Genomic DNA, 26,421 nt, shown 5'->3' with positions numbered 1-26,421 from the left:
CTTGCCACTGATGCCTTGACTTTTGCTTGGCTTGGCTTGCTTAGTTGAGGACATTTTATGTTCAACAATATAATTGATCTGTATTGTATTATTTTCATGTTATCACTGTGAAGCTGCTTTGATACAATCTGTATTGTAAAAAGCGCTATATAAATAAAGGTGACTTGACTACAAGATACGAATTAACTATACTTTAAAATAAAATATATACTGTTTTCATTCATTGCTGGCGACTCTGCATTCGCTGTAACCGAATCGAACGTCGTTGGACGCTCTCGCTCTCTTTCTGAACCTATTCATATCTTAGCTATTCCTGCCTCATCTTCCACCAAGAAATTACCAAAAAGATCAAACAAACGCTTCAGTCCTCTTCTTCTCGATCGTCGTGTGATTTTAGCAAGCTAGAGTGTCCTGCCTGAATAAACTTCATAATTCCCGCTGAAATGGGTGGGGTTGTTTGACGTTTGATCCAGGAAGGCGTGTTAAGGGCGGGGTTTATGGCAGCGCTGCGGGGCTACTGGCTCGGCAGTGGAAACGCAAGCCCGGTGCTTGAGGCCCGAGGCCAGTGACCCGGCCGACAATGGAAACGCAGCTATTGATGAATTTATTAGGTCCAGTTCTTTGCAGGGTTTATCAACTTCACACTGAACGTTATCCTGTCCTGTAATTTTCAAATTCATCCAAAGCTGTTTTTGTTTGTTCAAGCTCTTGTTTCTTCAGGTAAGTAAAGTACGTAAAAGTTTATTTATATAGCACCTTTCACAGGTATAGGGCCACAAAGTGCTTTACAACAAAAACAATTTATATCATAAAATACACACAATAAAAACATAAACAGTACATGATCATATCAACCCACAGGTAGCTAATTGAAAGCCTGAACAAATAAATGTGTCTTAAGTCTGCATTTAAACACATCAACAGAATCAGAGGAGCGCATAGACGGTGGAAGGTCATTCCATAACCTGGGGGCAACTGCCTGAAAAGATCGGTCACCTCTAGTACGGTAGCAAGTGCGTGGAACCGTCAGCAGGTTCTGATCCACAGACCTCAGAGCACGTACAGGGGCATAACGCTGAATTAGGTCACTAATATAAGGGGGAGCCTGGCCATGTAAAGCTCTGAAAACTAAAACCAAAATTTTTAAATTTATCCTATAAGACACTGGTAACCAATGAAGTTCTTTTAGGATTGGGGATATGTGAGACCTCCTATTTGTACGTGTTAAAATTCTGGCTGCAAAGTTTTGGACTAATTGCAGTCGAGAGAGCTCCTTCTGGTTTAGGCATAAAAATAGACTATTACAATAATCTAAACGCGAAGACACAAAGGCATGAATGATAAGCTCCAAATCATTTCTTGAAACCATATTTCTAAGTTTCGAGATTTTCCTTAATTGAAAGAAGCAGTTTCTCGTCAGCTGCTTGCAGTGCTGCACTAACGACATGTCTTTGTCGAGGATAACTCCCAAATTTCTAAGACTTGGCTTAGCAGACTGGCCTAGATCACCCAAGTATTGTTTAATCCCAGGGATTACATCCTCAGGGGCAATGATCAATGTTTCTGTCTTGTCTGCATTTAGCTGCAGGGAGTTTTCACTTAGCCATTTTTTAATTTCCACAAGACAAAGAAGCAAGGAGTTTAACTTACAGATCTCTGATGGCTTGAAGCAGCAGTAAAGTTGGATATCATCGGCAAATAGGTGAAAAGAAACATCATTGAACCTTTGTATGATCTTTCCCAAAGGGATCAAATACAACAAAAATAAAACAGGGCCCAGAACGGAGCCTTGAGGGACTCCACAGAGCAAGTCTGCAGACCCAGACCTTATTTGGTTAGCTGTAACACTGAAACTACGCCCAGATAAATATGAGGTAAACCACTGCAGAACTGACCCTGACAACCCTACTTGATCCTTTAATCTTTTCAGCAAAACCTGGTGGTCGACGGTGTCAAAGGCTGAAGACAGATCCAAGAGAACTAGAACAGTGTGTTTTCCAGAATCAGCAGACATCATAATGTCATTTGACACTTTCAGTAAGGCCGTTTCGGTAGAGTGTTGTTTACGAAAACCTGACTGGAATGGCTCATAGATGTTACTATTCTCCAGGTAAAATGTTAACTGTTCGCAGACTACCTTCTCAATGAGCTTGGATAAAAACGGGAGCTTAGAAATAGGCCGAAAACTATTCAAATCCGACGGGTCCAGACCTGCCTTTTTTAGTAATGGTTCCACTATAGCATGCTTAAAAGCATCTGGAAAAACGCCAGTAGACAGCGAGAGGTTAACCATTTTAGTTACACAAGGGCCAATTTCATCAAAAACTTTTTTGAATAATCTGAAAGGAATGACGTCTGAAGAACAGGTTTAGGTCTGACAGTTCGATTCTGTCCCTTAAATTGTTGACACATGCGTCCAGTTGTTTTCTTGTTCTAAGCACACCTTCAGTCATATGTAAACTTTTGGAGTTATCTCATTCAAATGATTGAAAAACTTCCTGAAATTTTCAATCCCATGATCCCAAGATGCTTTGTCTTCCTCCTCACATTTCTCTGACTCACAGACTGTCAAACGCTGTTGTGAGAGAGACAAACTCTGGGATCTTTTGTATTACAAATTTAAAATTATTGCATTTTTCTAAACCCATTCATAGGTTGTATGGACGCTGTGTCAGGATTTACTTCTTCAACTCTCTGAAAATGTAGTATTGCGTTTTAATGCATTCACTATTAAAAAAAAATATGCAAAAAAACGAAACAAAAAAACTAAATCACATTTTTCTCCAACCATCCGATTACAATCACTAAGCGTTAGCAGTGTCACAATCTATAAGTCCTTTTTTGTTTCATAATAAATATTACATTTTATACATTAGATATTTTGAACTTGGCATATGTTCAGACATATATTGTTAAAATCATTTCACAGGTATGACTGGAGGAATTTAATCCTCTCATCTGATGTGTAGATGATTTCAGAATTTCACTGACTAATTTCTGACTTCGATATGATGGCATTTTAGAATCTCGATCTTCGTCCACTCCCCTCGAAATATGTATGTAAGCTCTCAATAGCTTCCTGTTTTGTGAATCTTCTCCATTCATCTAGCATTGCTCCCTTCCACCCAAATTTTTTGTTGTAATGTTTTTCCAGATCTTTCTGGAACCGACACACAAACCACTTCCAGTAGGGCAGATTGGTGTGGTCAGGGGTGATGCTCCAGTCAGCATGAACTCCTCCTAATTGTCTGTAGTCTCTAAATAATACAGGTTTCCCAGTTCTTGCATTAAGATACAAATTGCATTCCAATAAATCTGTGCAGATATCAGTACTAAGATTCTGTGTAGAAACGAAAAATAAGCCAGAAATTCCATTCACTCTGTGGAAAGGAACACTGTGATCTCCTTCATGGTTTTCTATGGTGTTGGTGCAGACGGCTTTACAGAACGGACACTGAACCCAACAGCACTGACATAAGTGATCAATCAGAAGCTCATCTGGTCTGCACTTGAGGTCCGTTTTTACGTTGTTGAACTCTCTGCTGATGTCAGACATTATAGCAGAAAGTTCTTTTCTTATCACATCCTCTAGGAGGTTGAAATCATCAACATCATCATGTTTGACTCCACTGAGGTCTTTTTCAGAGAAGATCAGCTCATCTGAGAGCTGCTGTGTGAAACTCTTCAACCACAAACCAACATCTCCTTTATTCTCTTGAACATGTTCAGTTGATTCATGTGCAGCTTCCATGATCTTCTGCTGCAGGAGTTTAATGTTCTCCTCCATCTTGGGTAAAACACTGACACTGAACTTATCAGTGATGTACCGACTGACTTCATCTCTGATGAAACTCTTGAAGTGATCTCTGGGATTATGAATGTAGTTCATGTATTTGCCAAAATCCTCCTCTTCTGCCAGTGTCTTCAGGATGTGTTTCTCCAGATTTGATCTGTTTCCATTCAGTGATTCACGGTTTGATCTCATTTCATCAGCCAGATCTCTGGCAGTCTTCTTGTAGACACTCTGCTCAATGGGCTCTTTCAGCTTCTGACAAATGATCTCACCAAAAATTGCAGCTGATGTTGATCCATGACAGTATTTCTGGAAAATTCTGTAATATTCTACTCTTCTCTTCTCATGAAAGAGTTCAGGATTCTTGGCTTCCCTAAAGACTCTGTGTTGGTCAGTGATCATCATGTTTGATCTCTTACAGATGGAATAAACCAAATCCATAAAGAAATCATCCTTAAAATGATATATTTTGCATTTTCTTTGATGTTCAGTTAAACTGTTCTTGATGTAACGTGCCAGTTCTTGAAGGAAGCTGATGTTGTAGCCCAGCTTTGAAATCTTGAATGACTGAATCAGTTTGTCTGTCTGTTGAACAACACTTTCGACTACTGTTCTTATTTTGGCTTCATCATCTGAAATGAGAGTTTTCGCATTTCTATATTGTGTATTGTAGAATTTTGAGGACTTTCTGAAAATGACATATTCAGAGTAACTTTGCACAGTAAGAATATCGTTGTACTTCTTGTTCTGTTTTAAGCTACTAAACATCTCTACCACATCTTTCAATATGTCAATATCTGCGGTGATCTTAATAATCTGTTCCCAAATCAAATTAAACTCTTTCTTTAGTGTTTCTTCGTTGTTTGCTTTATCTTTCAGTTTTAAAGCAAGTTCTTTGCTCTTTTCATAGAGAGTGTTTTCAAGATGTTTCCTCTGAGCATCAATCTTTTTCTTCAGGTCTCGCTGCTGAAGAACCTCATTTAATTTCCTCTTTGTTTCTCTCACAATCTTGTCCTGAAACTCTTTGATTTTGGTTTCAGTTGATTTTTTTTCCTGAATCAGTAAATTTGCATAAGTGTCTTTCTCAAAGAATTTAGACATTGATTTCTCCACTTCTTCACTTGTATTCTTCAGTTCTCTTTGAAGATAAGTTTCCTCAACCTCACATATCGCTTCATTTTCAATTTGGATTTGTAGTTTGTTCTCTATTTTATTCATGGCACTGCAGAGCTTGAGGGACCACTTGCTGTATTCAGTCTCCAGTTTCTTCTTTGCTGCAGTCAGCAGACAATTTCCAAAGCTAAAGACGAATGCTTCATCTAGTAAAACCATCCAGAGATCTTTAATACGATCTTTTAGGTCTATCAGTCTAATTCCATGTGATTGTGAAGCATGAGCCATAATAGTTTTCTTTATTTCTTGAATATTCTCGCAGTAGTTTGGGTTTGGTGGTGCCATCGGTGGGCTTCCTTCCCAGAGATGAGCAAAATACTTCACATCTTTCTGTACATCAAATCTAATGACATCACTGAAAAATTCTGTATCACAGACTTCATCTGCAGCAACAAGCTCTGTCATCTCATCCAGTGTCTCCAGCAGTCGTCTCCTTCCCTCCATGTTTTTCTCTCCAGCTGTGACGTCTGAGACGTTCTGATGCACAAACACACAGCTGGGATTCAGTCTGACCATTTTCATCCTCATGAAGGCCTGAACAACAATCTGAAGAATGTCCTGCATCTCAACTGGGTTTTCTCCAAAGATGTTGATCAAGGTCAGATTACTAAGACCAACAACAAATGTGGCCAGTTCATTGTCATGATGTCTTGTTGATGTTCCAGCCAGTTCTAGAGCACGAAGACCCTCAGTATCAACAACCAGAATATAGTCAAAGTTCATCTGTGTTTTCATCTCGTCTGAGACTCTGATCAGCTGCATGAAAGCTCCTCTGGTGCACCTGCCAGCACTGACGGCAAACTGGAGTCCAAACATGGCGTTCAGCATGGTGGATTTCCCAGAGCTCTGAATCCCTAAAACTGACAGCACAAAGACTCTCTGGTCTCCCAGTTTCTGGATGAGTTCATCTATAACAGCAGAGATCCAGACCAGAGGAACATGAGCAGCATCTCCATCCATCAGCTCCAGTGGAAATCCAGAGATCATCATCTCTGCTGCAAGACTCGGGAGAGAAGAGAAGTGAAACTGCAGATCTTTCTTGTCCTTCTTCACAGATGAACATGATTCATAGATCTGACCGATCTCCCTCATGATGTGCTCCAAACCAAAGGCTGCAGCTTGAAGATCCTCAGATATTCTCTCAAGTTCTGCTTGTTCAGCTTTGAGTTGCTCAGGTTTATAATCGTTCTTTTTCAGTTTTAAGACATTTGACCACTTTTCATCATACTTGTGGTGTAGAGCAGAAAGGTCAGCTGATGTATAATCATCCAGGAGGATTCTCAGCCATTTTAGGAAAAATATCTTCTTAAGTTCATCATATGAGTTCATTTCACTAATGAAGAAAATTATTAACTCACTGATGTCAGATTCATGCTGTTGTTCACGGATCTCACTGTTTTTTCTACTGATGTCAATTTCTATCTTATCTCCTTGAGGTCGATGTAGTTCTCTGTTCTTCTGACTCCACTGACGCCACAGTTTCCCCTGATGAGGAAGAAATGAGTCTTTGATTTCTGTCAGATCTTTATCCTCTAGTAAACTCATCATCTGCTGTGCTGCTTCTCTTCCTCTCTTGCAGTCTTCATCATCTTCCTCATCTACTCTGATGTCTGAGTGTTTGGACACATCTTCAAGTCTGAAAGTGGAAGATGATTCTGAGAGACACTCATTTATGGCTCTTCTGAGTTCTTCAGATACATCTGACCGATCTCTGTCTTTCAGACCAATCTTATATTTCCCTTTCTTCATCTTCAATACAGTAGATTTATCCTCTGTAAAAAGACAAATGAGTGGTTTTTTGTCCTTGTACAGGTTTTGGAACTTTGCTGCATGTTTGGAATTCCTGTCCATTACTGGTAGAAGAACAACATTGACTGAGGCCATTTCAGTGAGGATCTGCAGCTGTTTCTCATGATCTCCTGCATCACCGTGTAGATTACAGAACGCAACACAGTCCGTGAATTTATCCGTGTTTTTCCCAGAGGGGCAGAACCAGGCGATCTCCACCACTCCATCCATCAGGACTCTGGTTCTGCTGCTGCCTGGACAGTTCCTGTGGAAGAACGTGTTGTGTTTCTCATTGATCAGACTGTTCATCAGCTGAGACTTGGATGAAGACACAGAGCCAAACCTGAAGAAACACACCATTGGAGTTTCTGCCTTGTAGACCGGATGGGTTTGACTGGTGATCTCATTGTTGTTGTTTCTCATCTTCCAGCTCTTGTTGATTTGTCTGAATGTCCAGAGAGGAAACTCAATCTGTTGTGTGTCTGGATCAGGAACAAGCAGAGGGAGAGCGTACTGACACTGGGACAGTTTAGTGACCATCAACTGCTTCAGGAAACCATCAGCACAATGAAACACGGCCATCTGAACATCCATCGGGTGAATGCGATCAGATTGACTTGTTCCTTTAATAGAAAATGTCACTTCTCGGAATAAATCACCAAAGTCTTCAGATGTGTCAGTGTCTCTTTGTTGTGTTTGATCATCACTGGCCTTATTAACATGAATGTATCTTACTCTGTAGTCCATCATCAGTAGTTTTCGTATGAAAGTCTGACTCAGCTCCTCTTCAGCACAGGACTCATGGGACTGTAATGAATGTTCAGTTATCTGAAGAACATCTGCAGCTCTCAGTTTATTGTTCCTGTGAAGATGAAGTCTGCGAAATAGATGTGCTGGGACTCCTCCATTGTTTTCTCCCTGTTTAAAACACAATGATACAGTAAAGTAAACAAAAAAATAACAATAATATATTTGTTTTATTCAGGGTTTTCTAGCTGTTTAATGTTGTAAACATTTATTCAGATAACTTACAGTGTTAAAATATAATAATGGATGAATAGTAAATATTTTAATAGTGTTTTAATGGATGAACATGTATTGTTTTCTCCAGGTTTCTCTGATCTCTCACCTGTAGTGAATCATCAGTTTCAGTGCAGATCTTCATCTCCTCCTTTTCCTCTCTCCACTCCTCTCGTCTTCTCTTCAGTTCATCTTCACGCTGTTCTTCAAGGAGTTTCAGTTTCTCTTCAAAAGTCTTTTGTTGATCTTCTCTCAAGTTTATTTCTTCTTTCAGTCTCTTCTCTAAGTCCTCTAGCTGTTCTTGTCTCTCTCTTTCCATTCTCTCTTTCTCTCTGATTATTCCCTCCATTTCACTCTTGAGTCTCTGAATCTCTTCATCAGAAATCTGTTTTTCTTTCTCTTCCTTTTCTTTTCTCGTCATTTCCTCTAGTTTCTGTTTCTCCCTTTCCTCTCGTTCTCTACTCATCATGTCTCTCATCTGTTCCTCAGTTTTTTTAATTTCTCTTTTAAATTGTTCTTCTCTCGCTCTGAGTTCTTCTTCTCTTTTCTTTCTCTCTTTCTCGTGATTCTGTCTTTCTTCCTCCATCATAATATGTATTCTCTCTTTCTCTCTTTCTATTCTCTCCATTTCACTCTTGAGTCTCTGAATCTCTTCACCAGAAATCTTTTTTTCTCTCTCCCTCATCTTTTTATCCTCCTCTTCTCTTCTCTTCTTCTCTTCAACATAATTCTGTCGTTCTTCCTCTATCTTCATCTTCATTCTCTCTTTCTCTTCTTCATGTTTCTTCATCAGTTCTTCTCTTTCGCTGGTCATTTTCTCCATCAGGATCTTCATCTTGTTTTCTTCTTCTTCATGTTTAGATTGAAGATCTTCTTTCTCTCTTTCCATTCTCTCTCTCTCTTGTTTCAGTCTCTCATTAAATTCATCCAAAACTCTCAGTTCTTTCTCTCTTCTTTTCTCATCCTCTTCGTCTCTTCTTGTCTTTTCCTGTTTCTCCCATTCCTCTCGCTCTCTCTTCATCTCCTCTCTGATCTCTCTCTCTTTCTCTTTTATTTGTGTTTTATATTGTTCTTCTCTTTCTGTATATTCATCTAGTCTTTTCTTCATCTGATTCTCTATTCTGTCTATTTCTGTGTTGTATTTGATCTGAAGTTTCTCTTTTTCTTCCTTCATTTCCTCTATTTCATGTTTAAATGTCTCTCGTTCTCGTCTCATCTCGTCTCGTATCTCTCTCTGAAGTTTCTCTTGTTCTCTTCTTTCTCTTTTGAGCTCCTCTTCTCTTCTCTTTCTCTCTTTCTCGTGATTCTTTTGTTCTTCCTCCATTGTGAGCTTCATCCTCTCTTTCTCTTCCTCTTGTTTCTTCATCAGTTCTTCTCTTTCTCTGTTCAGTTGCTCCACTCTGTCCATCAGGATCTTCATCTGTTGTTCTTGTTGTTCTCTCTCCATCTGTCTGAACATCTTACACGAGTAGAAACTCCCTCCGTTTGCATTCACCATGTTGTCTATCTTCTCCAGTAGATCAGACACCTGTGTTCGGTCTCCAGTCTGATTATTATTGAACACATGATATCTGTTTCCACACACTTCAATCAGGTTTCTGATCACAGATCCAGGTTTTCCCAAACACTGGTCAATGGTTTTGTCCTTTAGATCATCTCCTCTGGTGAAGAGCACGATGGTGAACATTAAAGACTTCTCACCAAACATCTCTTGGATGATCTTCACTGATTCTTGTTCTTCTTTAGTGAATCGTCCCAGTGGAATCAGTAAGAGAAACGCATGTGGTCCAGGCAGGATCATGGAGATGCAGTGTCTGATTTCTCTCTGGATCTCTTCATTAGTCAGTTCAGTATCAAACAGTCCTGGAGTGTCGATCACAGTAACGCGTCGACCGTTGATGTCAGATGTTTCTCTCTGACTCTCACTGGTCACTGATTCAAAAGATTGTTCCGCTTTAAAAGCATTTCTTCCCAATATGGTGTTTCCTGTTGCGCTTTTCCCAACTCCAGTTTTTCCCAGCAGCACAATCCTCAGTTCATCTTCACTGTCTGTAAAACATGCAAAAGAGGAAATACATCAGTTTTAGTCTACAGGGTTTTTTTTTTGTAAGTTTGATTATGTAAGATGTAGTTTTTTATATCTATATAAACCCGTATTTTTATAAGGACTGCTTGTTTAGCCTGTATATTGTCTGGTATTAAGAGGTTTGTTTGTTATATTGTATTATATAGAGTATATGCTATTGGTTGGAGCAATGTTATTGTTAGTGATAATTGGTTCTTAATAAATGACTTCAAAAAGTATATTGAAGAAGAAAAAGGACATTACCAAAACTTATTCAGACACTTTGGCAGAGATGGGAGTAAGTCACACATGTTCAAGTCTCAAGTCCCTACCATCAAGCAGAGGTGGAAAGTCCAGGGGTCAGAAAGTAAAAGTCCTGCCATATTTTTATTCCACCCATGAACCCATCTCTGCCGTTTGGTAACACTTAATATAGTGTATTAGACTGATTTCCTGGTGGCCATTACCTTGTGAGAATAAATGTGTCTCTAATGAATGACTTTTCTTTTTCATCTCTTCATATTTTGTTTTCATCTGTGCCTCCAGAAATGTCTCTATGGAGAAAAACTCTCCTCTGTTTTCTTCCAGCATCTTCTGAACATTCTCCATCAATGTGGACACTTGTGTGGTGGGACCAAAGAAATGATGTCGTCCTCCAAACCTCTCAATGGCAGACTGTGTTTCCTCATTGAGTTCTGCTGTCTGATGCTCTGAATTCTGCATTATGAGGATCATGATGTGTTTGTTGATTCTGGAGCCAAAGATCCTCTGGATCTCCTCCATTTCAGATTTTTCTTCATCAGTCAGTGGAGCATCAGGAATAATGAGGAGGAATACATGAACTCCAGGATCACAGAGAGACACACAGCAGACAGTCTGACGCATCACTTCCTCCACTGAGAGCCGAGTGTTGAACAGAGCTGGAAGCTCCACTAGACGGATCACACGACCATGAAGATCTACGTCTGATCTTCTGTCTGTGTGCTGCAGGATCCGCTCTGATATGGAGGATTTTAATGTGCCGTCGCTCCCACACACAACCAGATTCAGCTTCTCCCCCTCTGAAACTGATAGAAGAACATTTAAAAACTGATCATTTGTCATTAGAAACATCATTTATCTTCACACTCACGTCTTTCTGTGTCCTGTTGCTTCGTTGTGAAACCCTGTGAAGCTTCAGCACAATCCAGGTGCCGTCCATCATTCATTTTCTCAATGTCCTCAAACGTCTGCAGGAGATCATCAGGAGAGCTGTTTCCCTGAAGACTGAAGCGTCTGTTGCAGCATTTCTGAATGATTTTCTGTAGGATGTCATCGGTTTCAGTCGGCTCTTGTGTCGTGAGCACCATGGTGTGTTGATAAACCCGCTCAGAAAAAGAGTCCAGCACCTTCTCCACACACTCTTGATCTTCTGCTGAACACTGGTCATGTTTGAGAAGCAGAACGATCACATGAGGTCCTGGATCTGACAGAGACACACACTCTCTCACGGTCTTCGTAATCTGACGAAGTGACAGGTGTGTTTCGAGCAGCTGAGGACTGTTGATGAGGATCACTTGTCTGTCCTTCAGTCTTCCTCCGACTCTCTCTACAACATCTGGAGGAGCTTCACTGTCAAACGCTGCTCGCCCTAATATGAAGTTTCCCACTCGACTGTTTTCTGACACACTCTTCCCCAGCAGAACAATCCTCACTGCAAAGAGTAAAATCAGACATTTAATATTCATCATATCATAACATAACACGGAGCACTAGCAATATTAACAGTTTATGATGGCAAGATCAATATCACAGACCAAAATAACCAGAATCTATCAGTAGGAGGTGTTTTTGAAGTTGACCAGGTTCAAAGATTAATAACAAGTGACTCCCCTCCATGAACTGCCACCTTAACGTGGTGGAGGGGTTTGAGTACCCGAGTGACCCTAGGAGCTATGTTGTCTGGGGCTATATGCCCCTGGTAGGGTCTCCCAAGGCAAACAGGTCCTAGGTGACGGGTCAGACCAAGAGCGGTTCAAAAACCCCTTATGAAATAAATAAATTCAAGGACCGTGACGTCGCCCGGTATGGTGCAGCCGGGGCCCCACCCTGGAGCCAGGCCCGGGGTTGGGGCTTATATGCGAGCGCCTGGTGGCCTGGCCTCTCCCCACGGGGTCCGGCCGGGCTCAGCCCGAAGGAGCGACGTGGGACCGCCTTCCCGTGGGCTCACCACCTGCAGGAGGAGCCGTAAGGGGCCGGTGCAGAGTGGATTGGGCAGCAGTCGAAGGCAGGGGCCTCGGCGACCCGATCCCTGGACACGGAAACTAGCCTTAGGGACGTGGAATTTCACCTCGCTGGCAGGGAAGGAGCCTGAGATTGTGCGTGAGGTTGAGAGGTTCCGACTAGAGATAGTCGGGATCACCTCTACGCATGGCTTGGCTCTGAAACCACACTCCTTGAGAGAGGATGGACTCCTCACCACTCTGGAGTTGCCCCTGGTGAGAGGCGACGGGCTGGTGTGGGTTTGCTTATAGCCTCCCAGCTCAGCCGTTGGTTAACGTTTTGGAGTTTACCCCGGTGAACGAGAGGGTCGTTTCCCTGCGCCTACGGGTCGGGGATAGATCTCTCACTGTCGTGTCTGCCTACGGGCCAAACGGCAGTGCAGAGTACCCGGCCTTCTTGGGGTCTCTGGGAGGAGTGCTGGAAAGTGCTCCGACTGGGGACTCCGTCGTTCTACTGGGGGACTTCAACGCTCACGTGGGCAACGACAGTGACACCTGGAGGGGCGTGATTGGGAGGAATGGTGAGGACATGGAGAAGGACTATCGGCTGACCTCGAAGAGATTCTGGCAAACTGTCTGGCGCCTCAGGAGAGGGAAACAGTCCCCTACCAATGCTGTTCACAGTAGGGGTGGGCGGCTGTTGACCTCAACTCGGGATGTCGTCGGGCGGCGGAAGGAATACTTCGAGAATGTCCTCAATCCCGCCATCACGTCTTCTATTGAGGAAGCAGAGGCTGGGGGCTCAGAGGTGGACTCGTCAAAAAACTCCTCGGGGGCAAGGCACCGAGGGTGGATGAGATTCGCCCTGAATACCTCAAGTCTCTGGATGTTGTGGGGCTGTCTTGGTTGACACGCCTCTGCAGCTTCGTGTGGCGGTCGGGGACAGTGGCTCTGGGATGGGTGGTGGTTCCTCTTTTTAAGAAGGGGGACCGGAGGGTGTGTTCCAACTACAGGGGGATCACACTTCTCAGCCTCCCTGGGAAAGTTTATGCCAGGGTACTGGAGAGGAGAATACGGTCGATAGTGGAACCTTGGATTCAGGAGGAACAGTGTGGTTTTCTTCCAGGCTGTGGAACAGTGGACCAGCTCTATACTCTCTACAGGGTGCTGGAGGGCTCATGGGAGTTTGCCCAACCAGTCCACATGTGTTTTGTGGATTTGGAGAAGGCATTTGACCGTGTCCCCCAAGGCGGCCTGTGGAGGGTGCTCCGGGAATATGGGGTCCGGGGTCTTTTGTTAAGGGCTGTCCGGTCCCTGTATGACCGAAGCAGGAGCTTGGTTCGCATTGCCGGTAGTAAGTCAGACTTCTTCCCGGTGCATGTTGGTCTCCGGCAGGGCTGCCCTTTGTCGCTGATTCTGTTCATAATTTTTATGGACAGAATTTCTAGGCGCAGCCAGGGGCCGGCTGGTGTCAGGTTTGGGGACCACACGATTTCGTCTCTGCTCTGTGCGGATGATATTGTCGTGTTGGCCCCTTCACACGAGGACCTTCAGCATGCACTGAGATGGTTTGCAGCCGAGTGTGAAGCGGCTGGGATGAAAATCAGCACCTCCAAATCCGAGGCCATGGTCCTCAGCCGGAAAAGGGTGGCTTGCTCACTTCAGGTTGGTGGAGAGATCCTTCCTCAAGTGGAGGAGTTTAAGTATCTTGGGGTTTTGGTTACAAGTGAGGGAACGATGGAATGGGAGATTGACAGACGGATCGGTGCAGCTTCTGCAGCAATGCGTTCGATGTACCGGTCTGTTGTGGTAAAGAAGGAGCTGAGCCGTAAGGCAAAGCTCTCGATTTACCGGTCAATCTACGTTCCTACTCTCACCTATGGTCATGAGCTTTGGGTCACGACCAAAAGGACAAGATCCTGGATACAGGCGGCCGAAATGAGCTTTCTCCGCAGGGTGGCTGGGTGATCCCTTAGAGATAGGGGGAGAAGCTCGGTCACTCGGGAGGAGCTCAGAATAGAGCCGCTGCTCCTCCACATCGAGAGAGGTCAGCTGAGGTGGCTCGGGCATCTGTTCCGGATGCCTCCTGGACGCCTCCCTGGGGAGGTGTTCTGGACACGTCCCACTGGGCGGAGGCCCCGGGGAAGACCTAGGACACGCTGGAGAGACTATGTCTCCCAGCTGGCCTGGGAACGCCTTGGTGTCCCCCCAGAAGAGATGGTGGAAGTGTCTAGGGAGAGGGCCCCCGCGACCCGGCCCCGGATGAGCCGAAGAAGATGGATGGATGGATGGATGGATGGACCAGGTTCAAAGAAGTTGCTAGCCCGTGAATGTTGGAACAACAATAATCTGTGGCTGTGATCTTTGAAGCTAATGGCGGGCGTACAGGGTGCGAGTTCGGACACTCGGGAGGTTGTGAGATATTTCACACATTACAAGTCAGTTAACCTGATAATAGCGTCAAAGCAGCTGGCACACGGCACAACTGTCCTACACAAATTTATCCCGAGCCGGCGGCAATCACATGAGCTTTCACCCTAAACATAAAGACCGGTGAAGCGGAGCATATAGGTTCAGATATATGTTCAGATATAGGTTCAACACCAGTTTGACCTCATTTCTGTCATTCATATACAGAAGTTATTATTGAGAATTAACTTATTTATTATTGAGAATTATTATTGAGAGTTTTAGATGTTGCTGTTTCATGGAAAATGTACCATTTTGGTGATCAGTGTTTCCTTTAGTTGGGCAGTTTGACTCTTTATATATATTTTTTGTCAGTGGTTGTCTTTGAAACAGTGTTTACCAAAACACAATTCGTTGCAAAAGAAAACCTTAACAAAGCTGATCAGGCGATATATATTTCATCAACATAAAGTGTATGATAAAAGTCATCACTGACCAAAAGAGGTCACTTGTTATTAATCTTATTTTTAACCATATATATATATATATATATTATTTTGCCACAGATCAAACATTCTAAATTTTAATTTCTAAATACCTTGTGAGAAAAAAAACTGACACACACTAACATCAAGAATTAACATATAAATCTCAACAATGGTGACACACTTAATGTAGAAGTGCATGCTTGGAGCCATTAGTTTTATAATATGGTGACTCCCAGCATGCCTTGCTGCTTGAAGCATGTCACTATTGTTGAGATTCATATGTATTTTAAAAATCACAATTTACAAAATTGATTTGTGGCAAGAAATTATTGTTTGTGAAAATAATCTGTTAACACAAACATTTTAGTCAGTGATGGATTAGTGAATCATATCACTTAAAACTATATCACTTGATCATCCTAGTTTCTGGCTTCTTTTGTAACAACATTTGTGTTTTGGTAAACACTGGTCTGACTTTGGTCAAGCTGCCCAACTACAGGAAACACTGATCACCATAATGGTGATTTTACAAAACCTATTATTTCCAATAAACATCAACATCTACACCTCTATTAATTATCAATAACTGGTCCGTAATATGTGATGCTGGTAATGCTGTTTGTGGAGTTGATTAATCCTCCTCTACTGAGATCTTCACAGATTTAATGTCGTCTTTTATGTTCAGATGATTTCATCTCCGGAAGTCAGATGTAGTTCTTGTATTCTCTTTTCTTCAGTGATTCTGCTTTTTATCACTAGGCGTCTTCAATGCTCAATCATCACTCAATTAATGGCTTAATTTACTGCTTCAGTGTTACTTTTAACACCCTGCTGGTGGTTCCCATTTAAAGTATATTATTTTAACACCATGGATTTTACTTTGCAGTTATTCTATTCCATAATATAATTTGTTTAAATAATTCAAGGTCCCAAGAGTATATTTTATTTATTTATTTATTTTGTTTCTAAATACATGTGTATTTTGTGTCTTTTCAGAATGATTTATGAGCAGCAACCATTTTATTTTGAGTATGTCATTGATGCCCCACTTGCCTAAATGGTGGGTGTGGTCTAATAAGGGGTTAATTACTTGAAGTCCCCAATGGGGCTGGTAAGGGTTAGCTAGCCTTGTCGGCAGTATCTAGTTCCATGTTTACAGGATGCTGGAGACACCCGCCCAAGGCTTCTGAGAAATTAAAGAGGAAAATACCCCTAGAGTCTGCGAGAGCGGGGGCGGAAGATGACTCAGTGTTGGACAACATGGTTAACGACTTAGGAATGGAAATGGATATGAGTATGGAGAGGAAGACTAGCTCAAGTCTTGCAGTTAGTAAAGTCATTGAACTCCAAGTTTGTGTCTGTGGCTGGAGCAAGGTGACAACGGTCAGGGGTTTGAAAGTTCATCAAGGGAAAATGAAATGCTTGAGGGAGAAGGGACAAGGGCCTCGCATTGATCAGTACTTCTTATGAAGTCAGTCAAGTCAGTCGAATGAAATCCGGCGACAGGAAGCAAATCAAAGCTCGCAGGATATCAGCACCCCTGTCATACGCCGCTTTCCGACCAAGTAGTTACAGGAACTTAGTTATAGGAACTGTCTACTTCTAAACACTTCTAAGAACTACTCTCCCCCAAACTCGGTTTTGCTGCTTGCGTTCGCACTGGCCAAGTGGCCATAGGAACTGGTAGGAGGAGTAACGCAAGCACGGCGACGGTCTTTATCACTAGACGTAGCGCAGCCACAACAACAAACCAGCATGGAGGAGGCTATTATTGCAATGTTCCTGTTCTGCCTTGCCGGGACATTAATTAACGGAGAACGAACGGCGGCGTTTAAAGATTATGCTTGAGTTCTGTAAGTTACAGAGAAACACAGAAGACGAAGGCTCCAGCGTAATATGATATTAAGTAATATGATGGAAGAAGATAAAATAGCAGAGTGCAGGAGGCAAACAAAACGACGGGTAAATTTAGCTATTATTAGCAATCAGCTGGTTGAATGCATTATGTTTGTCTTAATCCTCGTTGTAATGTTTTGCAAAAACACAGCGTACGGCGGACAGCGCGCTACAAGTTCCGTGTTGACAGTGGGTATGACTTATAAGTTGTTGAACCAATCAACGTAGACCTAGGGAAAGGGAAATAAAAAAGTCCTCGCTCTAGACTAGGTACTGAAAGTGTTATAGGAACTAAGGTCTGAGGAACTAAAAAATCCCAAATTTAGTCCTGTCGGAACACAAGAAAAAAAAGGTTATAGGAACGTTAGGTTCTAGGAACTGCAAAAGTCCCTCCGGTCGGAAAGCAGCTATAGAGGACAGGAGGGCTTGCACAGATAGTGGTGAACATATTCATACTTGTGAACCCGTTCAGACTAACCACCATAAGAGAGAAAAGAACCTCAACAGGCATAGGCCTGGAGTTAGATGGCCAAGAGCTTGTGAAAAAGCTGCATGGGACATGGTAAACAGATCTATGCTTTGCAAGATTTGAAAGATTAACTGGTACAGTTGAAAAGAAGCTGAATAAATTTGGGGACATCATTTACACTTATGGAAGTGAGAGGTTTGGTGTGGAAAAAAGAAGGAGAAAGTACAAACAACTCCTGTAATGTCTAGACGGCAGCAGAAAATTTAAGGGTTAGTTAGAGAAAGGAGACAGCTGAGGAAGCAATGGAAAAGAGCAGAACAAAGCCAGAAGGAGGGACTCAATCTCTTACAAAGGGCCATAAAAGACAAGCTTGCAACATTACGCAGAGCTGAGCGCCTACGGAAACGCTACAAAAAGAAGGAACGTGCGAGGGCTAATTTCTATTAAAGACCCATTCAAATTCGTAAAGAATTTATTCACCAGTGAGAAGAATGGCACGTTAGAAACATCTAGGGTTGAGCTAGAGAGATATTTGGAGGAAACGCATACAGATGCAAAAAGGCATGAGCCTATGTCAATTCCATCAGACATACCACCCATCAACTGACCAGAATACCAAATGGAGGTCTGTGCACCTAAGTGGAAAGAGGTAGAGCAGGCTGTGAGAAAGACAAGGGCTTCATCATCTCCAGGGCCTAATGGAGTTCCGTACAGAGTGTATAAAAATGCTTCAGGAGTTCTGCAAATTTTGTGGAAATTGATGAAAGTGGCATGGGAAAAACAGATTGTGCCCAGAGCATGGCGCAGAGCAGGTGGAGTCTTTATACCTAAAGAAAAAGATGCTACAAGCATCAGTCAGTTTCGTCCTATTTCACTATTAAATGTTGAAGGTAAGATTTTCTTCAGCATTATTGTCCAGAGCTTGTCCACCTACCTATTGAAGAATGGCTTCATTGACACTTCAATTCAAAAAGCGGGCATTCCAGGGTTCTCAGGATGCTTAGAAAATATCAATGTTATCTGGTAACAAATTCAGTCAGCAAAAAAGGAGAGGAAGGATCTCCATGTGACATTCCTGGATTTGGCTAACGCATATGGATCAGTGCCACATGAGCTTCTGTGGGCAGCATTTGATTTTTTCAGAGTACCAATGTCAATAACAAATTTAGTGAAAGCCTACTTTGGAGATCTGCAATTTAGTTTCTCAACTCCAAAATTCAGCACTGCATGGCAACGCATAGAGGTCGGAATAATGGCAGAATGCACCATTTCTCCACTGGCTTTTACTATGGCAATGGAAGTAATCATTAGGGCATCAAGATGAGTAGTAGGTGGCTTCTGGGATGTGACTACCACCAGTCAGAGCATACATGGATGACATGACAACAACTGTAGCCTGCACTAATCGGTTAGTGGGGAAGTTAAAAAGATAATATCGAATGGGCATGAATGTAATTTAAGCCCTCTAAATCAAGGAGTATCTTGATAGTTAAAGGAAAGGTAGTAGATAAAACATTCTTCATTAATGGTGAGGCAATACCAACAGTTTCTGAGAAGCCAGTGAAGAGTCTTGGGAGATGGTACGATGGGGATCTAAGGGACACAGTTTGAGGGGGAGAAGTTAGACGGCAAGCAGTGGAAGGGTTGAAGAGCATAAACAGCTGTGCTCTACCAGGCAAGCTAAAACTTTGGTGCTTTCAGTTTGTTCTGCTGCCGAGGTTGCAGTGGCCACTAGCTGTGTATGAGGTTTCTTTGACAATAGTGGACAAGCTGGAAGCGTTAATAAGTTCATTAGGGCTGTGCCATATCATACCGTCCACGATAATACCGGTATAAAATTTTACATGATAAAAAATTGTCATATCGCGATATTGATGATATGATGACGTATGGCGTATTTACGTTACTTAGCGCGTGCACAACAACACAGCAGCATGTCATCCTCCGGATCAGATCAAGATTTAGTTCCTAAAATGGGCGCTACTTCAATAGTATGGAAGTTGTTTGAGTACAAAAGGTCAGATCTCCAACAACACAATTTTTTTTTTTTTTGTCAAATATGCATGAAAACTCGTTTCACCACTTCCCTACTAGCGTACATTTTGCATTCGCCTAATCTTCCTTCAGAGTTTCCGCAGTTCGGGTACAACAGTCAACACTATTAAACTCTTTCTAAGATGATTCAATGTTACTATTATTATATTTGTAAATAAAAGGTATATGGTTTCGCATAACACAACTTTATCTTGCTGGACTTTATTGCTGTAACGTTAACTAAATCATCATGTTACTTTCTACCGGACGGGTGTCTGTTAGAGCAAAACACTAGAGTCAGAGCACTATTGTTCATCACGCGCACAGTAACTGAAATGTAAAACTGTTAAAAGAAAGGACTCAATAAACGATTGCATAGCTTGATGCTGTATATTATACACGACGCTACGCATCAAAATTTATTTCCTTTGTGCTTTGAACTGTTCAGTGCGGAGTATTCGACGCGCTGCGCGTGCGCGCTGTGACTCCGTGTTGCTTCAAGCGCATCATTCAGCGCTCGGGATGCGCATAAGCGCTGTGCGATATATTGGAGCCTTTCATATCATAATACTTTTGCGCAATGAAAGATTATTAATAGCCTTTGTTCTGTCCTATCGATCATATGTTGCTGCCTCATTAAACAGCTGTGCTATACATTTTAAACATGCCTCAATTTTATAGTAGACTAGGCTATATAATAATTAATCCTTTTGAGTTGTTACCTTGTTTTTTTTTTCATGAATGTACAATACAAAGAGCAATGTGTAAAGTTTTATCAGATTTAGTGTTACAATTGTCTCTTATTTATTCCCCACTAAATGTTTTTTTTCCCTAAATGTTCCGATTTTATACAATTATTGTATAAATTAGGTATTGTATACCTCATTTGATGCTAATCCAAAAACTATGCAAGGCAACTGTTACATTTTGAAGGTTTGTTTGGATTGCCGCTGTTTGTTTAAATTTTTTGTACTTCAAAGTTTAGGTAAATTTTATTAGGTGACAATATTGTGCAGGCTTCTGAAGTTATTGTTAATGTATTACTGTAGTTATTGTTAAAATAAAATGATAAGGAGTTATGTTATACTTTTTTTTAGCACTAATGCTGCTGCCAGCCAGCTGCAATCACCAATAAAACATTGTTTCATATATATTTTTTCTATATCGTGATAAATATCATTATCGCAAATATTCTTGAAATATCGTGATATAATTTTCAGGCTATATCGCCCACCCCTAAAGTTCATACATCATGAAATGGTTGGGAGTTCCATGCTGCCTCAGTATAGTGGGACTTTATAGTAAAGGAATATTGCAGCTGCCAGTCTCTGCTTTAACCGAGGAGTTTAAGTGTGCCACGTTCAGGCTGGAAATGACCTTAGTAGAGTCACGTGACAAATGTGTAAGGGAGGCAGCACCTGTGTTAAAAACTGGTAGGAAGTGGTCAGCAGAGAAATCTGTAGTACAGGCAAAGGCTTCCCTTCAAATTGGGGATATTGTGGGACAGGTACAGCATGGAAGAGGGGGTTTTGGGCTTAGTGTAGCTCCTCCTAAATGGCACAAGGCAGGCCCAGCTCAAAGGAGGAAGCTGGTAGTCAACGAGGTGCAAAAGCAGGAGGAGAGGATGAGGTGTATAAAGGCCATTTCCCAGGCCAAGCAGGGAGAGTGGATGAGATGGGAGAGTGTGGAACAATGCAAGTTGGTCTGGCAAGACCTTTGGTCAATGGAAGAGAGTAGGATCAGTTTCCTTATGAGGTCAACATATGATGTCCTCCCATCACCACAGAACCTAAACCTCTGGGTAGGAGAGGATCCCTCTTGTCCTTTGTGTTCATCACCTGTCACATTAAGGCACATTCTGACAGGATGTAAGGTGGGTCTTAGCCAGGGTCGGTTTACTTGGTGCCACGACCAAGTACTGCGATGTTTGGCTTTAGCATTGGAGGGCAAGCGTAGTATGACCAATAAGTTGCAGCCTGCTAAACATTACACGCAGAAGACAATATTCCCGCCCAGGCTAGCAACCACCAAGAAAAGGTGTTAACACCAATTCTCACCCAGGACAACTGGAAACTGCTAGGGACTGGAAGATGCTGGCTGATCTTGATCAATGGCTTATTTTTCCACCTGAGATTGCTACCACTAACCTACGACCAGATATTGTTTTGTGGTTTGGATTAGCACGCATTGTTCAGCTGATAGAGCTTACAGTGCCATGGGAGGATGCAGTAGATGAAGCATATGAGAGGAAGAAATTGTGGTATGCTCATCTGGCCACTGAGGCAGAGCAGCGAGGATGGAGAGTCCAGGTTTATCCAGTGGAAGTGGGTTGTCGAGGTTTTGTGGCACATTCTACAATCCGGTTCCTCAAAAACGTCGGATTCAGTGGCCAAGAGTTGCGTCTCATGGTTAACAACTTATCTGAAGCAGCAGAAAGGAGCAGCAACTGGCTGTGGTTGAGACGGAAAGATTCTAGCTGGCTATGTACAGGCCGCCATGCTACGGTTTCGTAGAATTCTTGAAGAGTCTGTTTGTACATTATGTTCCTGTGTATATTGTTTGAATGACGGTGGTTGGCCAGATATTGTGGTTTGCGGTACGTGGTATGCCACATGGAACCGTTTGCCACTGAAACTGCTTTATTATGCACCAGTGGGGCTTGACCACCATTATCAAACGGGTCGGCGCGTATGGTTGTGTTGCGCGTGATCGTGGTTAGGTCTCTGTAGGGGTCAGTAAGCTGGGCTGGGTTGAGTGGGGGACGGAGGGGGGTGACTCTGGGACGCCAGGGTCACTGTCGAGCCCTCTTGAGGTGTCGTGGGCAGTGTTGTGCAAGTTACTACCAAACTGTAATACATTAGGCATTACTTGTTACTAGCCATGTTTCCATCCACTTGTCAATCGAATTATCTGAAATTCGGTTAAAAAACTCATGCGGATAAAGCTGGTGAAAGTGTGTTTCCATCCAACGGCTTTAAAGCGAATAAAAACCTGTACGTAATGACGTCACATGCTGTTTTGCGATCAAATTGGTATATCGAATTGATTTGAGACATTTTAAGGTGTTTCCATTTATTTTCGCACTGAATCGAACAACATTCAAGCAAACTTTTGCGAACAAAGTTTTTTTAGACAAAACGGATCGCGCCATCTACCAAAAAATTATCAATATTTCACAAGTTGAAGGCTAATAATGCTTATGTGCCAGCTGATAGCGACATATGAATGGGATAATGTATGCGAGACGGTTGTTGTATTCGCTATAACAACCGCCTCGCTATATATTATCCTGCTTATTACATATAAATCAACCAAATAAATAAATAAATCAATAATTTGACACAAAACATTGACTTAAAGACGAGTTTATTGATTTAAAAACGAGTATTGCTTCTGCTAAAGAAAATAGTCTGTTCCGTCTCTGAACTGCGTCCATGGCAACGGTGTGTTATACTAGCAGCGCCGCAGTCTGTTAACTAGAAATAACAGACCACATTCTACATTACAATTCAACCAAGCCACGTAAAAACAAGCAAAACTAACCTAAGAAAACAACGATGCTATAAACATTGCTATGATGATGACGATGCACGTATGCCCGACGACAGCGGAGGTGACTGTGGTGTGGGAACGAGGGCTCCATCAGTTCTGGGAGATCGTGGTTCACGGAAACCCTATGGTTGAAGCATCTTTTTGCTTTGTCCACTTACATCTGTCTTTGTTGACATCCGCCATGTGTGCGCAAACAGACTGGCCGGAAATGAACTCGTCTTCTGACGTGTTGCAACCATAAAAGGGCATAAAACTTAATCGCAATTCATTATTTATTCGGCAAATAACGTTTCCATCAGCTTTTATCGCATTAGCCGTATATCGATCAAGAGAAAATTCGATGAGACCGAACGTATTTCATTTGAGTCGATTTTCATGAAATTTCATCGAATTTTACTGTTTCCATAAGGCTTTTTTCATTCGATATCACTTTATTCGGATAAAAACGTGTCGATGGAAACATGGCTACTGTTATTTAAAAGTAATTCATTACCTTACAATATTACTGTCTCAGAATTGTAATGCGTTACATTACTCATGTATTACTTTTGAGTTACTTTCACCAAAATAACTACAGAAGTAGAACTTAACTTTGGGGCTTCTAACGATATGCAATATGAAATCGCGATTCGCCGCACTCAGATCCACGAACCTACAGAATCGTGACACACCTCTTCCAACTCCCAGCGTTATTCTCCTTACCGTCCAGATCCAATGCTACCTTATCTTTAAATTAGTCTATTAGTACTATTTGAAGTTAACATTATAAAATACGTAGACCTACACCACAAAACTAGTTGAGGATAAATTATTTAAAATTGGGGAAGTCCAGCATTATGGACATGACATTGCAGTCAAAACTTGAAATAAAAATTCTCAGAAAATACATAATGTTTTGAAACGTATATAGGCTACTTCCTTAAATGACTCCAGACATTATTTTTAATATTAGGGAAAAGACACACATTCATGCGTGACAAAAAAATAGGAGGCAATATATATTTTTTGTAATTCTGAACTGGCACTAAAAGACTGCTTTAAAACTTTCACAGTCTGTTGCCTTTAAGAAGTAAAAGCAGACAATATTAGATAAGCCGCGGGGGCGTGCTGGTGCGCGTCTCATAAATAGCCAATTGGCTATACCGAAACTCAGCGTATAAGTATAGCCTACTCCACAGACCTGAAAAATATATCTATACTGAAATGTCTACTTGTAAACAGAACAATTCAAAACAAAAGAAAACAGACTGCTCTCTGCTTATGAAATGAAACGTGCATTTCGCATTCACTAGCCTACTGCGAAGATTGCGAGTCAGCATCGTCAACTTCATCTTTATTACTAAACAATTCAAGTCTCCTTGCTATAGGCATATTTGACATATTCATAATCTTTGCTTTTTCATCAGCTTTTAGGAGCTTTATTATCGCCATTACTACATGAACACGTCACCACCGCATCAAAAACATGATTGCGTGAGGAAAACATTACAAGTACCACCTAGCCTAACTGTTCAAAAAGAAAACACAGAACGAATAGCCTAATGTGCATACGTCCATCTCACGAATGTGGTCTTCTTCATGCCATCCTCACCCATTAGGCGCTTTTCCACTGACCAGCGCGAGCACAGAGGCCGAAATCATGCCTCACCGCACTCCTGTAGAAAATAAATCGCTATACAGATATATCAGCCTTTATTTACAAACTGGACACCACACGTGGCTATTGACTGACCACGAACAGGTAACTTAGCCTACTTGCATTTTCCATTCGTTAATGTCTCACGATCTTGCTGTATTTTTTTTTTTTTACAATTAAAACTAAACGTCAAGCCTCACTGTAATACAACTGTAATACAAGCCTCACTGAACATGTAAAGAGTAAAATATTACTGAAAATTGATTAGTAATGCTTTACACTACTGCGTTACAGCAAAAAGTAATATGTTACTGTAATGTATTACTTTTGTAATGCGTTACTCCCAACACTGGTCGTGGGCTAGTCGACGAAACACTGAGGACGGAAGGTGCCACTTGTTTTGATAGGGGTAAATTGCCCATAATTTCTAAACACTCTTCATGCATTTATGTAGATAAAGACTTACTCATAGGAGGTTCGGTTTTGCTGTTTCTCCTGCGAGGAGGATTGTGAGCAACAATCACTGTAATGAAACACAAGTCTTGCATTATTTTTGACTCATTCACAGTAATTGTGTGAAAATATTCTTGATTAATTATTTGAAACTTTCTCTGATTCTCACCAGCGGTCGACATGTTGATATTCTGTTTTCTCCTCTGAATCTTTCTTTATTCTTCAGTCAATCATCTTCTCTGGTTTCTCACATCTGTCTGATCATCATCCTGTAAGAGATTCATCCCAGTCCTGAGATTGAGATCTCGTCCTGTGAGAGATTTTAGAGATTTCCAAACAAACAGTCAATTTTCATTAGTCTAGACAATTTAAAGCTCTATCCTGTTCTGTAGTTTGTGCATGTTGTTGCGGTTCGGTTTTCTATTTAACAAGGTTGAACAGGGAATCTCAACTAGAAGACCATAAAGCTTCCTGAAAACCTGCCCAATATGTGTCACTGATTTGATTCCCACTGAACAAACACACACTGACTCACTCTCATATAGGATAGGAATATGCCAAACTCTGAATTACATAGAAAAGATTGAACTTAATTACACATCAGCAAATATTCATACATCTCAACACTAAACAGTCTTTTAATACGCAGATTTGTTTCTGATACGGTTCTGTAACAGAAATGAAAGTGAAACTCTCTAATGTACCTGCATTCTCACAGTTTCTTACATTCATGGTTAAAATAAGCTCATGTTTTAGTGCATTTCATACGTAAATGTCTTATTACATGCAGAGATATGTATAAGAAAGTATGTATCATACCTATAGTCTTCCTTATGCTGAATTCCCCGTTGCCTTCTTGAGAGCAGGAAGAGATCTGTATGTGTGGGCGGAGTCAGTGACGTTACACAGGTGTACTTCAGAAGGAAAAGTTCAAGCTACACTTCCTAAGTCAAAGTTAGAGAAACTGCTTTTAAACTCCTTAAGAAAACCTTGAAACTGTCATAACTCAGCAACAGCAGCTGACTGAACCCATGCATGACGCTGTAGGTTTTACATATTTAAATATTTTTAAGTGAATTTCTTTAAAATAAATATGGTACCTGAATCCTGTCTGACTCTCCCACCATTGTTTTTAAAATTATGAACTGGTGAAAACTGTGCATTGGTATTAGGATAATCGAAGAACAAATAGAAGAGAGAGGCAGAGTTTATTTTTAAAGGTCTCCTTCTTCGTGATCCCATGTTTCAAACTTTAGTTAGTGTGTAATGTTGTTGTTAGAGTATAAATAATATCTGTAAAATTATAAAGCTCAAAGTTCAATGCCAAGCGAGATATTTTATTTAACAGAAGTAGCCTACTGCACATCGAACGGCCTGTTTTGACTACATCCCTCTACTTCCTTCTTTAATGACGTCAGTAGAACAGTTTTTTGACTAACGTCCG

At 41.6% G+C, this 26,421-nt stretch overlaps 1 protein-coding gene across 5 annotated transcripts in view; it reads right to left on the bottom strand.

Moving 5' to 3' along the window:
- The window catches only part of LOC120476242 (interferon-induced very large GTPase 1), a 41,718-nt gene extending 16,473 nt beyond the window's left edge, over nucleotides 1-25,245 (bottom strand). The window contains exons 1-8 of one of the 5 annotated variants that reach the window (XM_089129279.1): nucleotides 25,147-25,245; nucleotides 24,991-25,047; nucleotides 10,972-11,532; nucleotides 10,307-10,906; nucleotides 9,088-9,823; nucleotides 8,623-8,895; nucleotides 8,196-8,385; nucleotides 6,325-6,361 (exon numbers count right to left, since the gene is read on the bottom strand). In XM_089129279.1, coding sequence (XP_088985405.1) covers nucleotides 6,325-6,361; nucleotides 8,196-8,385; nucleotides 8,623-8,895; nucleotides 9,088-9,823; nucleotides 10,307-10,906; nucleotides 10,972-11,532; nucleotides 24,991-25,047; nucleotides 25,147-25,159 — 2,467 coding nt within the window. In that variant the 5' untranslated portion in view covers nucleotides 25,160-25,245. Of the gene's footprint in view, nucleotides 1-2,936; nucleotides 7,673-7,883; nucleotides 9,824-10,306; nucleotides 10,907-10,971; nucleotides 11,533-24,990; nucleotides 25,048-25,146 lie in introns of those variants that run through there. The other 4 variants (XM_039667235.2, XM_089129277.1, XM_089129278.1 and 1 more) reach the window with 4 other exon arrangements.
- Between the last annotated feature and the right edge of the window lie 1,176 nt (nucleotides 25,246-26,421).

The sequence above is a fragment of the Pimephales promelas genome, chromosome 3, assembly GCF_988280905.1.
Source record: "Pimephales promelas chromosome 3, fPimPro1.hap1.1, whole genome shotgun sequence".
NCBI classification, from domain to species: domain Eukaryota; kingdom Metazoa; phylum Chordata; class Actinopteri; order Cypriniformes; family Leuciscidae; genus Pimephales; species Pimephales promelas.
This window is presented reverse-complemented; position numbering and strand designations above follow the sequence as displayed.